A 16,100-nucleotide genomic window follows, 5' to 3' on the forward strand; every position below is an offset into this window, starting at 1 on the left:
CCTGCTCACCTCACCGCGGAACTCAAAACACATCAACTGCATACAAACCTGAGCCAGTAGCCCAAAACTTAAAACCTGTGGCTACTTCCACATTCCCCTTTATTATCGGATTACGGCAGTACGTCACGGATATTTCGTACGAGATAGCCTTCCAAGGAGGAAGTTACCTAATATCTGACATCGGCAGGTAACGTAAAGGGATGGCGGTTGACAGTCACTAGGTCCGAAGTATAAACCTGCTGATAAGTGGACCATCGGTCACGCGACGATACACCGGGTTCGTCGCGCCACGCTGTCACTCTGAACTTGGCAACGGTGGTAGGCACTGAGTTTTGAATTTTGGTAAATGAAAATGTATATGCATGCTTTTTAATTACGAACAACGTTGTTGTACGTTTCGGGAAAGGTGATTAGGCTTTAATATCGTATTGTCGCTGTGGCTTTATAGTCAGTTTTAAAGTTACTACTTCAATAGACCGTCAGTGGATGTAACGTCAATGAATTGATAAGTCTGTGTGTTTAGACTATAATACAGACCATAATCAGCAGTCAAGGTCCCTCGTTAACTTTAGCTTTTTTTAGACGCCTTCATAGGAAACAAATGTAGTCTTCTTTGGTCTTTGGTTTGGATAGACTGACTCATCGATGTGTCACAGTTAACGTTAAAGTTAGGCAAGATCTTACATATTTTATTAACTAGATTTTTGGAGACCTGTATTGAACCTTGTAGTTTGTTTGTTTTCAGTTAAGAGGCTGAATGTTTAATATTATGTGGTCGTTGTCAGATAAACTCGATAACCGGCGCATCCCCGTTGCTGTGGTAACGGAAATACGCAGACTCACATCCTTTCAGATCTAACCACAAATATAAATATTATGTTGCTTGTATAATAGTTTGCTATTTGTGATGTTAAGCATCTTCTTTTAGTGGTGTTCATAATTGATTAGGCTTTTTTGGCCATATGGAACAACATTATTGACGTCATGAGTGCTGTGGTTTAGGGAGACTTTCATGTCTTAAAAATAAAGGTTATAAATAGGGTGCTTCACAGTTATGTCATGGCCAGTTTTTAATTCCCCAAATAATCCTTTAGTAAAATGTTCTTATAAGAACCAGTATTTATGTGTTTATTTGTACCTTTTTATAGTCTGTAGAACCTTTTTTCTCGCATAAGAGTGGAATTTGTGCTAAAAAAATGTGCTGTGGATATTAAAGGTTCTTTATGGAACCAAACACCCCTACAATGCATCTTTTAGGAACCTTTATTTTTTCATGTGTTTTGAGTGACTTATGAACTGTTTTAACAAGTTTTCCATAAACCAAAATGTTTTGTAGCTAATAAGAAAAGTTCATTAAGATCATACATTTCATGAAACAACACAAATCATTGTGCCTTTTTTCCAGAGTCTAAAGTTACAGTAGATTGCATTTGAAGAAAGTAATTGAAAGCAGTTTCATGTGTAGTCACTACTTCCTATCCATGTTTCTCTTTTAAAGGTACAAAAGGATACGTTAGGTTGTGCCGTTCACTGACTTACCAACACACGTGGTTTTGTAAGATTTTATTACCCATGCTTGTTAAACCGAGTATGTGGTTAAAGTTCCAGTGAAATTTCTACTCGGGTTATCTTTCTAAGACCTTGAGAGTTTTTGTTGTTATTTCCCTAATTATATCACTGACTACTCTTATGTCACCTTGTTGGACCCACACCCACAATAAACTGTTCATTATCCTTCAAGGTCAAATCAACAACCTTTACCCATTTTACTGTGTTCTCTAATAAGTCTGAGTATTATTATAGTAGCCCCTAAATGCTTTATTGCCATTGGTTCCAATGCACAGCCCTCATCCTACAGCTTATTTAATGCAATGACTAAGTTACATGCCGTTGATGATTGACAGGGATTATTAAGGGCTGGTCTGTGTGCATTTTTGTAGATACACCAAAGCGTTATGTTTTTACATGTACCACAGATGTCAGTGTTTAAAATGTCAGTTTCCATTAAAGTGAGCTTTGTTCCTGGTTTTGGTTTTTGTTTGGCACAACTAGTGCTGATCATACTGTTTGGCCTTTTTTTTCTCTCTGTTTACGTTATTAGTGATTCACCATCACAAGACAAGACAATCTGTGCTCAATGGCATGCATGCAAAATTGACTATGGCAGGAATCATGACTTACTAAGACTACTAGGATTTGAAAATTGATAGTGCTGGTTGGACAAATTTGAATAGGGGTGAATAAGGCATGATCAAAGCTGTTGCAAAATAGCTTATGTTTTTTGTTTTGCATAGGCCAGCACCATTCACATTTTCTTTAGGAAATTATTATTATTATTATTAACAGCTATGAATTTAATTATATCTTGAACATTGGGGTCTGTTGTCATACTTAAGATACATATGAGCAATTGCCATATATAGCTGGGGCTCATGCCTGACTTCCTAAAAGTAACCCACCTTTATCAGCACTAAAATCACTGTAATTCAATAAATTCATGGCCTCTCTTGACTTATGACTCTAGTGTTTACTTAGATATACTATGTTTTCAGCAATCTAAAAGGAAAGGAAAGGGTTAAAGGAAACCTCTTCCTCGCTCTATTTGCATACCTTCCTGCCTTTCATTTCAAAAAATGCCTCGCTGAAAGAAACCGTAGGAGTGACTAAAAGTCCCCGCAATATTTTGCTGATGCATTGATCTTTATGACTGCATTAAACACATTTCTATTAGCAGTGCAAGTGTGTAGTCATATATGTGTATATTCATCACCTATGCGGGCGGTTTCTGCTTAAATGTTTGTTGTGTGCACAAACCCACGGACACTGAACCATAGGAATTCATTTTTCCCAAAAACCAACATACACTTACACACATTCACACCCACACACTTCAGTTTAGCCATGTTAGGCAAGTCTGGCTCTGCAAACAAAAACTGAAAGACTGCATTTAAAAAAACATTTGCTGGTAGTAGTTACAGATATTTTCACACACATACACGTGTATTCAAGCATGAAAGAGAATAGAGAAAGTAACCTTCTTAAATGCTTGGGAACACAGTGTGTTTATATATGTACAGAATAACAACATGTTTACCAAAAGGAAGCTGCTAGCATGTAAAAGCAAATATTTTTTTTTATTTGTCTTTACTGTCTATTCACTGTCGCACCATCTATCTCTCTCATGTGCGGACTCCCACATTAAGAAGCTATGAAAGTAATTTTAACAGTAAACATTATATACACGTTTTAACTTCTGACGGATGTGTTTATGTTTTGCTTGAGTTTGATTAATGTATTGTGTATATATGTGAAGGGACAGACTGGAGTACAAGTGGTCATGATGTGTTCACTTGGTCTTTAGCTCTACGGTTGTGCATTTTGATTTTAAATTAAAGTGTCTTGATAGCACTAATCTCAGCATGTGCATTTGTAATCAGTTTTGAGTTTATGTTATTTTGTAATGTTGCTTGTCTGATGTCTCTTCTCTGGCAGTATCACAGAGAAAGCCACACAATTACCTTTGTGTTGTTGCACCATGCAAACAAAACCTTGCAGCCCACGGTTTTACAGCAATTACTTGCTTTGAAGTGCCTGTCATGTGAAAAGGTCAAACACCTTCACGAATAGCTGTGAAACCGTGTCATTTTACAGGATAAGATCACAAGTCTTTTTAATAATGAGGCTGACACTGCATGTGATTTACTGATGTTTGTTGACGTCAAACCAGGAAGGCAAAAATATATATTTATAAAACCAAATGACTTTATTTATTTTAAAGCAGTGGTTCTCAACTTTTCAAAATGCACCCCATGCAGGCTCTATCCTTCAAGTATGTGTGTTTGTGAGGTTGTGTACATACTGCATGGTTCACTGAAGGAAGAAAGGCTAAGAACGGTTTGTCCCAAGCTTAGTACATACATGCCTGTTCTCCCAAAACAATGTGTTCTGAACACGCACACACACACACACACACACACACATTTGGTTTATTATTTCCATGGATAGGTCCCCTGTGACACGAGTCCCCATGAGTTGTGTATATTAAAGCTGAAACAAACCTTTTCAAGGTCAAGCAAATATAATACTTAGGATATATAATATTTAGGAATTTCAAATACATATGTATGCTTTGGTTGGTTTTCTTATCTTTCTTCTTTTGTGAACATGAAAACTTGTGCTCTCTGCCGTCCTCTGCTGGACATTGGATGTAATGGGCACTGTTGTAATTTTGTTTTGAGCAAGTTGCCTTTCTTTTCTCCACAGTAATTGAATCTCAAGATGAGTTCAGAAGAGCAAAACGTGGTGCCATCTTCAAAGATAACATCACCTGTGCCCTCCTCACCAGCCACACCAGCCACCCCATCAATTCCTCAAAGGAAAGAGAGTACTTCTTCACCTGAAGACAGACGGGTAAGAAAAATTTCTTAAATCTTTAAATAAAAGTGGTTGCTAAATTATTAAATGTAGATTATGTAAAGACAAATGTTAAACAGGTGAAACTTGTCTATAGCTGGTAATGTTTCTCTGTACTGAATTGTTATTGATATAATCAGTTTTTAATTGATTCTTTAAATGATTAAAGGGACACCCCACTTTTTTAAAATAAAGATATGCTTCCCTAGAGTTAAAAATTTGAGCTTAGCTTAGCTAAATTAGCTTAGCTTAGCATAATCCATTGAATCTGATTAGACCATTAGCATTGCGCTCAAAAATAACCAATGATATTACACCGTGCACGAAAATAGTCCCTGCTATTGAAAGTTACTAAGGGGACTATTTTCGGCTGCTGCGTAATATTATTGCGCCTGCTGCAGCCATGTTACGGCAGCAGAGTCCTTGATTATGACGCCAGAATGAGAGTATAGTTCCTAGCCATCTCGGCCTAGAAAATCACAACTTTTCATTTTACGTCGGCCTTAGTACACAATGTAACTATAAAAGAATCAAGTTTTAAATAGGAGAAATATCCAAACTCTTTGGTCATTTTTAGCGTGATGCTAATGATCTAATCAGATTCAATGGATTATGCTAGACGCCAGACCCGGAGATCGGCTGAATGGATTCCAAAACTATAAAAATCAAATGTTTAACTCTAGGGGAGCTGGAAAATGAGCCTATTTAAAAAAAAAGTGGAGTGTCCCTTTAAAGGCCACATCTCAATTGGGTTGTTTAACATCACTTTGTCTGTGTATTTTTGTAATGTAGGACAGCTGGGAGGTGCTTGAGGACTTAAAGGAATTGACGGTACATGTCCAAAAGCCCAAAAAGCAAGAGGGCCTTTTGCTAAAGAAGAGAAAGTGGCCCATGAAAGGATGGCATAAGGTCACATGATATAGATAATCATTAAAAAAATTACTTTTAGGCCTATATAAATAATATTTGTCAATAAATACTGACATTTCTTTCTGTGTCTGTATATGTTCAACAGAGATATTTCCTGCTTGAAAAGGGGATCTTAACATATGCCAAGACAGGGAATGATGTGAGTATAAAAGCACAAAGAATTAACATTTAAAAAATGTTTCGAAGTTTTGGTGCCTATAATTTATATTTTTGCTTTGTAAAGTGCAAAATGTCCTTAATTCAGTTTTTGACGACTTTGTCGTTCCTCACTATGTGATCCATTTCACAGCTGAAGAAGGGGAGATTACGAGGGCGCATTGATGTTGGTCTCTCTGTTATGGCCATGAAGAAGAAGTCAATGTGCATTGACCTGAATACAGAGGATAGTATCTATCACCTGAAGGTATTTACAATAGCCTTCCTGCTATGTTTGTCCTAAACCACTCCAAATGTCTGTTCACACATTGTTATTAATCCTAAATATTGGCACAGACTTTATTTGCTATGATGTTTGCAGGTGAAGTCACAGGATTTGTTTAACCAGTGGGTGACGCAGCTACGTAATCATCGGATGTACCGTCAGAATGAGATCGCGATGGAACCTCATGATCGACAGCAGCAATCTGACCACACCTTCAACAGAAGAGTATTTACTCTACTTATTCAGTTACCAATCACATTGTAGCGTAAAATTCAGCCATTTAGACCAAACATATTATCAACAGGAAAAATATACTAGAGTTTTTATATCACCATATCTGCTTTCAATATCAATCTAATCAGACCACACATTTTGTCTGTTTTTAGCATTTTTCGGTTCTTTTAAAGAACAACTGGCGGCAAAACTCGCCCGACCTGGAGAAGTGTTGTAAAGGTATCTGCAAAGTATCCTTGCATACAGACTGAATAGTGGAATTGAATAAATAATGTCTGTCTCATATAGATACTGTATAGATAATAGCTTTTATTTTATATTTGTTAGATCTGACAGAGTGTGAGTCCTCTTTACTGGAATTAAACCTTCTGCTTAAAAATATGGAAGTTCTGCATAGAGCTTTCTCTGCACCTGCCATCAACACACTGCAGGTAATGATGTGCGCACCCATATGCAAATCTCATACACTCTGTGGTCCATATTCCAGATTTCTGTCTGGGAATGTTTGTGTCAACGTGTTTAGGTGTATCTGTGTATCCAAAATGTCCTTATCAGCATGTGTTTGGTGTGTGTCCAAAGGCTGGAAGCTTCAAAAAATCTAAACGTAGACGGAGGTGGCGATCTAAGAATTACAACAAGGATAATAAAAACACAGCACAGGTTAAATGGCATTGATTTATTTTTTATCTGTACATACATGCACTCAAATTCATTATTGTGCACTTTTGCACGTAACATCACACATGGTGTCTTTCATGTTTCAGATTCCTGATACTTCATCTAGGCTGCATGTTTCACATCCAAACTTGATGTATTCAGAGCCTGTTTCTCCAGACCTGTGTCTAGAGAGCCCAGATTCACCCACAGAAGCCTCTCAAATGCGGGAGGAGTTTTGTCGGCTTGCTGGCACTGGTGACTACCGAAGATTTATTCTCTAGCATTTTCTATATGATGCTTTGAAACTAGTCTTTTTACAAATATATATGAATAGGCTTTATGCCCAGCTGCACTACTTCCTGAACTTCAGCCAGCTTCTTGTTTCCTGTCTGCCATTATTGGACAAACTGATTAATCCAGGTGTGCCTGTCCTCAGTAGTCACAAACAAACTGATAAATCCAGGTGTGCCTGACCTCAGTAGTCACAACAACAATAATCAGGCACACCTGGATTAATCAGTTTGTCCAATAATGGCAGACGGGAAACAAGGAGCTAGCTGAAGTTCAGGAAGTAGTGCAGATGGGCATAAAGCCTATTATGCATCACACTTTGGGCATTCTGATATAAATACTTTTACCTAATCTCTTTTTTTCTTGTTCTAGTTAATTCCACTCTCCGTTCAGCGTATGCTTCCCTGTGTTCAGAGAGAGACCGAGTCAAAAACACTTTGGAGACGATCTGTGAAAAGGTATTTGTGTTTTTGTGATCCGCTTTAGAGAGAGAAACATCTCTACATTGGTATTGGTTAAAATCGACAATGCCATTTGTGACATTTATAACCTTTCCTCCAATCAGGACGTTCACGATGGGCCACATCCTTTGCTACAGCAAACGTGTAGTGAAAGTCGTGGGTCAATCCCAGAGTCTCTGTCAGAGTTTTTCGATGCTAAGGAATATCTGCTGTCCGGTAGTTCGTCTGACAATGAGGTGAGAACTTTAGTTAAAGGGATAGTTCACCCAAAAATGATGTGTTATAGGACTTTTTCATTTATCCGACCCCTTAAAGGGATAGTTTACCCAAAAATGAAAATAATGTCATTAATGACTCACCCTCATGTCGTTCCAAACTCGTAAGACCTCCGTTCATCTTCGGAAGATGTTTTATATTTAGTCTGAGAGCTTTCTGACCCTCCATTGAATATCTACGTATGGTATACTGTCCACGTCCAGAAAGGCAACAAAAACATCACCAAAGTAGTCCATGCGACATCAGCGGGCCAGCCAAAACGTGTCGAAGCATCAAAAATAAACCCTGGTCCAAAGATAACAAAAATGACGACCCTATTCAGCATTGTCTTCTCTTTTGCGTCTGTTGTGAAGCGCATGCGCGAGAATAAAGTCACGGGACTGCAGTGACACGGATGTCGTGTTATCCTCAGACATGTTTGTGAAGTTTTTTTTTTTTCAAAATTACAGCGTCCGTCTCCCTCAGACTGTAAACGTAGCCTGGGTGTACAAAAAAAAAAAACGGAGGCGCACCAGATAACACGTTAGCCGCTTCGTACGTCATCCGCGTCACTGCAGTCACGTGACTTTAGTCTTGCGCATGCGCTTCACAACAGACGCAGAATAGAAGACAATGCTGAATAAAGTCGTAATTTTTGTTATTTTTGGACCAAAATGTATTTTCGATGACAACAGACGCAAAAGAGAAGACAATGCTGAATAAAGTTGTAATTTTTGTTAACCAAAATGTATTTTCGATGCTTCAACACATTTTAACTGACCCACTGATGTCACATGGACTACTTTGATGATGTTTTTATTACCTTTCTGGACATGGACAGTATACCGTACATAGATTTTCAATGAAGGGTCAACAAGCTCTCGGACTAAATATAAAACATCTTAAACTGTGTTCAGAAGATGAATGGAGGTCTTACGAGTTTGGAAAAACACAAGTCATTAATGACATTATTTTCACTTTTGGGTGACCTATCCCTTTAAGGGGTTGGATAAATGAAAAAGTTCTAAAAAATAGATTTGTGCTAAATCTGACTACAGCAAATGGCTTTTCACAAATTTAGTGTAAAAATACTTTATTATATAATACTATAAATACTTATATAAATGTAAAACATGTTATATTGTACATCAATGTTTATAGGAGAACATTGCATGAACTTGAGTTTGTATGCAACCAGGTTTCAGACGACGACTCGTACGTCAGTGATGTCAGTGACAGCACGTCAGTGGATTATTCCAGGACTGAGTCTAGCAGCATGAGTGATAACTTAGGTGAGTGACACTTTTATGACAGTCCAACAGAACAGTTTTGTTAAAGGGATAGTTCACCCAAAAATGAAAATTCTGTCATTATTTACTCACCCTCATGTTGTAACAAACCTGTATAAATTTCTTTGTTCTGATGAACAAGATATTTTGAAAATTTTTATAACCAAAAAGCTTTTGGACCTAATTTACTTCCATAGTAGGAAAAAAGAATACTATGGAAGTAAATGGGGTCTACCAACGGTTTGGTTTGGATGAACTATCCCTTTAAGTTGGATCGACTTAAAAATTCCTTCAATTGGTAATTTCTAAAAAATGTAGGCTTTTTCAACCTAAATTGTCTCACTTCAAGTGAAAATTTTAAGTTTAAATTTGTCTAAATATTTTTGGTTACTAATTGAATTAGTTTAAAAAATATATCTTAAATTTTCACTTAAAAACTTCAGATTTAAGTTGATTCAACTTTGATTTTTTACAGTGTAGTTGTATTTTTGTGTCATTTAGAAAACGAAAAAAATGAAAATACGGTGAGGCGGCGGCAGCGCTTACCGAGCGCACGTATAAATGAGAGTGTGAATCTCTGGAGTATCTTGCGCAGTAACATCGGTAAGGACCTATCGAAAGTGGCAATGCCTGTTTCACTCAATGAGCCAATCAACACCCTGCAGAGACTGTGTGAGGAAATCGAGTACTGCCACCTGCTGGACACTGCTGCAAACACACATGACCCACACATGCGAATGGTGAGATCACACACTTATGGTCAAATGTATGGTTTGGTGGATTATGAAGTTGGTTCCCATTCAGGGTCACACAGGTCTTCTAACAAAAGTTGTTTATTACATTAAAGGCAGGGTGCATGATCTCTGAAAGCCAATGTTGAAATTTGAAATCACCTTAACAAACACGGCCCTACCCCAATAGAATCTGGACCTTCTTTTGATAGACCCGCCCCACACATACGCAACCCAGGCAACGATGTTGGTTAGTAGACATTACCTTAACTGCTTATTGGCTGCAAGTGTGTTTTGGTACTCGGCCCGACTAGACTCCCTTTTCCAAAGTGTTTTTTTTTAAATCATGTACCCCGCCTTTAATATGTTTCACTAACGTTTAAAGAATAAAAAAATCCATATGCTTTAAAACAATATTAACAACATTTGTGCATTTAGTTTGTCATGTGACTAAATACTTTGCAGGTTTATTATAAATTTTTGTTTGTGTAGGTGTACGTAGCAGCTTTTGCTGTGTCTGCATATGCATGTTCGTTCACTAGAGCAGGAGGAAAACCCTTTAATCCTATGCTGGGAGAGACTTACGAGTGTTTGCGACCAGATAAAGGTTTCCGTTTTATTTCTGAGCAGGTAACAGATTTTTTTTCTTACAAAATGTAAAGCTTTTTATGCTCACGTTATGCTCACTCACACACTTTGTGCATCCTAACCTACAGGTCAGTCACCACCCACCTGTGTCTGCCTGTCATTGTGAATCCAAGAACTACACTCTCTGGCAAGGTGACTGAAACGCTATTGGCTGAGCTACTTGACAAAATTTATTACGATTTTAGTTTTTTTTTTAACTGTGTCTATTCTCTGTATTTGTCTATCAGATGTCAGGTGGAAGAATAAGTTTTGGGGAAAATCTATGGAAATTGTTCCTATGGGAGTCACGTACTTGGAGTTGCCAGGGTACCTTGATTTATTATACATCACATTTCATTTCATCCTAATTTTCCATCACTCCAGTGTAATTTCTTAGCATCTTGTTTTTCTCTCACCTGGTCATTCTCAGTTCTGGGGATCATTACGAATGGAGTAAAGTCACATCTTGCATTCATAACATTCTGAGTGGTCAGCGCTGGATAGAGCATTATGGGGAAATGTCCATCAAGCACACTACCACAGAGGGAGATGTCAGTCATTGCAAAGTCACTTTTCTTAAGGTGGGATAACTAAGACATCCAAAACCTTGAAATAAATGAGAAAGTAGGCCTTTATCTACATATACAAAGGTTTCATTCATCATCTTTATGTACATTTTTGTCCGTCATTTCATTTCATAGAATAAGAAATGTAATACAACGATCCCCTAACTTTATAGAATTAAAGCGATACTCGAGTCAAATATCAAAATTACCCAATGATTTACTTAACCTCAAGCAATCCGAGATACATATGTCCATCATCTTGCAAACGAACACATTTGGAGTTGTTTTAGTAAATGTCCTTGCTCTTCCAAGCTTTATAAAAGTAGAAACAGGGAACAACTTCTTACTTTAAGGGTTCTATAATACACCCGGCGCAAAGCGCGACGCAAGTGTCTTTTGCTAGTTTCGACCCAACGCAATTATCCTTTTCACGTTTAGCACCACGTTGTTTAAATAACAAATGCATATGCGCCCAATGTTGCGCCCAGGGGCATTCTGGTCTGAAAACAAGATGTATTCAGGCACATTGTTAGGGCGTTGTTATTTTGAGGCAACTAAAATAGACTACGCCATTGACCAACAAAAACGGCGCACTAGTGTTTTTTGTTATTTAAAGAGCGCGTTACTAATATGCGCTTATAAATGGGATGACAACACGAGTTTGCTTTTCACATACATGAATGTGCAGCAGCACAAAAAAGCTTTTAAATATGAAAGATTTAAGGATTGAATGTAAAAGATTATTATTGAGTCTCTTGGACATAAATGAGGACTAATTATAAGACGTTAGAAGGCGTAAAGAGCTGCTTCACCTGTAGCCTGGTAAGTAAATAAATGCTTTGCTTTAAACAAATGCATCTGTTTTTTAATTGTTTTTTAAATGCTACCTTATGGATTTATTGTATATGATGACTCTGTACCTGTAAATATGGTGAGATGAGAAACATTTTAAGTATTGTTTTTTAAAAATCCCATGGCGCTGTCTGAGTGCTGAAATGCTTCAGTTTACAAAGTCCGTCATCTAAATAGGGAGTAGACATAGCGCCAGCGCAACTGGCTTTTAAAGGGGATGAGAGATAAGACTCTCATTGGTTTATTGCACGTTACGCCCAAAACACACCCATTACTCATTAGAAGAATATAAACAAACTTTTTCGACCGTGCGCTCGGCGCACAAACCATTTTTCCCGTCGTTAAATTAGCAAAAGTGGCATTGGAGACGCCCATTTAGACCGTGCGCTTTAGACAATGCGCTTAGATCGTTAGAATAGGGCCCTAAATCTCAGAAAAGTGCATCCATCCTTCACAGAAGTAATCCACATAGCTCCAAGGGGTTAATAAAGGTCTTCTGCTGGTAATTGATTCATTCACTGCGCAACGTACCCATGACAACCAATGCTCACTACGATAAAACTCTCATGATTCGTGTGAGTATAAGAAATATGGAAATTTTTCTAATTAAATCGCATCGATTAACCGCAAAATACCTTTATTAACCGATTGGAGCCATGTGGATTGCCTCTGTGGGGGATGAATGCACTTTTGGGGGGTTTAAAGTCAGAAGTTGTTCCCTGATCCCTGTTTTCCAACTCCAAATGTGCTGAAAGATGATGGACACATGTAAGAAATTTTGATGTTTGACTGGAGTATCCCTTTAAATGTATCTCAATTAATCATCATGAGTTTTTCTTCATGTTCAGTCGAGGTCTGGAGGTGTGAATGCTAATGAGGTAGAGGCCGTGGTCACTGATTCAGATGGGCGTGTCATTCATACTCTATTCGGCAAATGGAACGAGGCTTTGTACCTGGGGAAACCGACCTCGGCAACCTGCATATGGAGAGCAGGTGAGTTACAGACCAAGTCAGCATAACAAAAAAATTGTATATAATTGTAACATACAGTTTTGTAGTCAATGACCACAAGAGGGCGCTAAGCCCATAGCTGTATGTACCAATATGTGCTGCTTAAACAGTATATGCACGTCTGTGTGCCCACATTTAGATCCCATGCCTGAGGACAATGAGCAGTACTATGGATTCACACAGTTTGCAATTGAGTTAAATGAATTGGAGGAGAGTCTGAAACCCCTTTTACCCCCAACAGATACACGTTTTAGACCAGATCAAAGGTAACTGCATAATTACAACAATTGCACAGATCCTACGCTGTTTTGTATGCCGTTAACTACATAATATCCCTCCCTACGTTAGACTCCTGGAGGAGGGTGATATTACAGGAGCAGAAGAGCAGAAGGAAAGAATTGAAGTGCTCCAGAGAGAGAGGAGAAGAGTCCTACAAGAAAACAACATGACGCACTCACCCCGCTTCTTCGAGTAAGTAACTGTCCTAAACACAAAGCTGCAGTTGTGTGTGGTGTTTAACAAGGTCATGTCCATAAAGTTGTTTTGTTAATTCGATCAGGCGTGCTGAAGATGACTCCTGGGTGAGCAATTGTACATACTGGGACCTCAGGAAGGACCCTGGATTCGCCAAACTGGAATTTCCTGTGCTTTGGTGACCCAAAGTGGATTTATTTCATTGACAATACAGTTTCTACTCTGGTTATAGCTATAGATTAACAAAATCTGGATTCACACATTTTTGTTAATAAGACACGTATAGCACAATATAGAAAGTATCTATAGACACATGTATGCCTTATTTGGCACACCTTGGTGCTGTTTACTTGTAAAAGAATTGAGAAAGGACTGTTGTAAGTGCCTGGTTATATGTAGTTTATTTACATTCAGTAAGAAAAAAGAAATGCAGTGGTGTAAAACAGAGGATACATGATCATGAAACAGAATAGCCCCACCATTTTAATGACTGTAGAAAATAATAATAATAACTGCGTTATAGTAATAATTCAACAGTCAGAATTTTTTGTAATTGTCAGAAAAAATATAATGCAAAATATCTTGCAATTGGCTTAATTATCTTTGCACAAAATATTATTTCTTATTTATTTGTTTTCATATTTTTTATTTATCCCAGAACAATTTGGACTATATGAAAAAAATAAATGCACACTTGAGTAACTGCCAGCTGTATGACCCCAAATATCTCTGGTATATTAGGAAATAAGATAACACTTTCCAATAAGGTTGTATGTGTTAACATTAGTTAATGCGTTAGCAAATATGAACTAAAGTAACAGAACATTGGTTGATGCACTGTGAACTAACATGAACTGGTAAATGAGGATAAACTACATTGCTCACTGTCAGTTCATATTAGCTCATGCTTTTACTAATGTTAACTAATACAACCTTATTGTAAAGTATTACTGGGAATAATTAGAAAATATCTGTAAATTGTCTTGGTCATGCTGCAATAATGAATGTCATTTTTCTTTAAATTGAAAAAATGCAGAAAACGTGTAACGTTATCTGAAATAAGAGTTACTGTTGAAATGAGTGATGTATGTTGGGTATTAAGTTTGTGTTGTACATGTGTGGTCTTCTTATGTATGTATTTGAAAGCAAGCGTGTGATAGTCTATACATGGTGTGTCTGTTACACTTGATAATGTTCTGTTTTCTGAGAGGTTTGTGGGCGTGGTGTTTTAGATGTGATAACTTTTTCTCTCTATGAAGTCTAAAATGCTTACAAAAAGGGAATCGTTTCTTTTAGAGATCAGGAAGGAATTGCATCAGTGTACGATGACTGACGACATGTTTGGTTTGCGCAATAAATGGTATACGCACATATCAAAGAAAGTTTCCTTGTTTTCATGGGAGACGCTTTCGGGGTATTCACCTATTGCTTCACTCATTGCTTTGTTAGTCATTATTTAGCTACAAGCTTAAATTCAATTGGAAAAGTTACTGCTTTGCCGAATGGCTAATTGTGTAACAATGTGAAGATCCTCAACTTGATAGAGGATCTTCATTCAGGCTATTTACAATTGGGATTTCTTACATAAACACATACGTGCAGGGTAAAACTCAAGGTGCTTTCCAGACCACCAAGCATCTGCCATACTTGATGGTTGACTGTGCTGTCCAATCTAAACTATAAAGCAGACCCATAAAACAGCTTCTCCAATACAACTGACTGTGAGGGGAAACTGTGACTTCATAACTACATGCATTAATTCTGATGAATTGCTGGAAAAAAATTAACAGAAAGCTTTTTACACAATAATTTCGGTAGATTATCATAAATTTACCAGAATACCTTTACTAGTAAATACAAAAATGTGCTATTGACATATGGAAAGACATTACATCTTTGTTTACTAGCCACCGTGGCTACTGGACTTCCAAAATTGGATTTTCCAAAGCCACTCAGCATTTTTACTGGCCACAATTTAGTTGTTGGGAAAATACATTTTATGTGATCTATGTTGACTTTGGCGTGCTAAAATTGCTTGATTTAGAGTAATTTTACTTGATATAGCTATATTTAAAACCATTTAAAATGCAGATTGACCACCCAAATTATCACTATATATATATATATATATATATATATATATATATATATATATATATATATATATATATATATATATATATATATATATATATATATATATATATATATATATATATCAGATGGTAGCTGTAAGGAATAATTGTCGAAGGGCCGTCGAAATATTCGAAAATAATGCACACCCGTGGTAATGCGGGTGTGCATTATTTTTTTAAATCGTTCACAGGACCGGAGTCAATAGGGGGTTATTACGTATCCATGTTTGTGGGCGGGACTTGTTAACTTTGTGCATGGCCACTTCCGGCGCAGTTCTGAAATGAAGGCTAGATGTCACTGCTCTGTTGTAAGTCGAACAAACAACGCCAATCCTACTAAAGTTTTCTTGGATTCCTGACTGAATTGAGTCTAGAAGTGGATGATATGCCACTTTTTACAACATTGCAGTGTTTAAAAGCAGCTTTACAAGAGAAAATTGGGATTTATTTATATAGAGAATATGAAGGAATAAAATGGAATTGAATATATGGTATTAATGCAAAGTGTTGTGTTCTCACAAATAAAAAAATGTTATTAAAGGAACAGTATGTAGGATTTTGGCCAAATCTGGTACTGCAATCACACAACTGGTGGCCAATACATAACATGACAACATAAACATCAGTTGAGGGCTGCAACTCCACTTTTTAAATGACAATATCCTGGCCAGACCACTGTTGTGATATAAGTATTTGAAATGAAAATGATTTCTTAATGTCTAGTGACATATCAGGGCCATTTTATGATTAATT

General features: G+C 37.2%; 1 protein-coding gene across 1 annotated transcript; it reads left to right on the forward strand.

Moving 5' to 3' along the window:
* Window positions 1–14,583, forward strand: osbpl3a (oxysterol binding protein-like 3a). The gene is made up of 22 exons (XM_055220369.2): window positions 1–318; window positions 4,264–4,410; window positions 5,206–5,322; window positions 5,429–5,482; window positions 5,633–5,746; window positions 5,861–5,989; window positions 6,151–6,217; window positions 6,326–6,429; window positions 6,578–6,658; window positions 6,763–6,910; window positions 7,319–7,404; window positions 7,512–7,643; window positions 8,861–8,954; window positions 9,453–9,691; window positions 10,175–10,312; window positions 10,399–10,462; window positions 10,558–10,636; window positions 10,740–10,890; window positions 12,576–12,720; window positions 12,878–13,004; window positions 13,087–13,209; window positions 13,298–14,583. Exons 2-22 carry the CDS (start codon window positions 4,279–4,281, stop codon window positions 13,392–13,394), a joined length of 2,421 nt encoding a protein of 806 aa, XP_055076344.2. The 5' UTR covers window positions 1–318; window positions 4,264–4,278; the 3' UTR covers window positions 13,395–14,583.
* The last annotated feature ends 1,517 nt before the right edge of the window (window positions 14,584–16,100 follow it).

Source organism: Misgurnus anguillicaudatus, chromosome 20 (genome assembly GCF_027580225.2).
Source record: "Misgurnus anguillicaudatus chromosome 20, ASM2758022v2, whole genome shotgun sequence".
Taxonomy (NCBI): domain Eukaryota; kingdom Metazoa; phylum Chordata; class Actinopteri; order Cypriniformes; family Cobitidae; genus Misgurnus; species Misgurnus anguillicaudatus.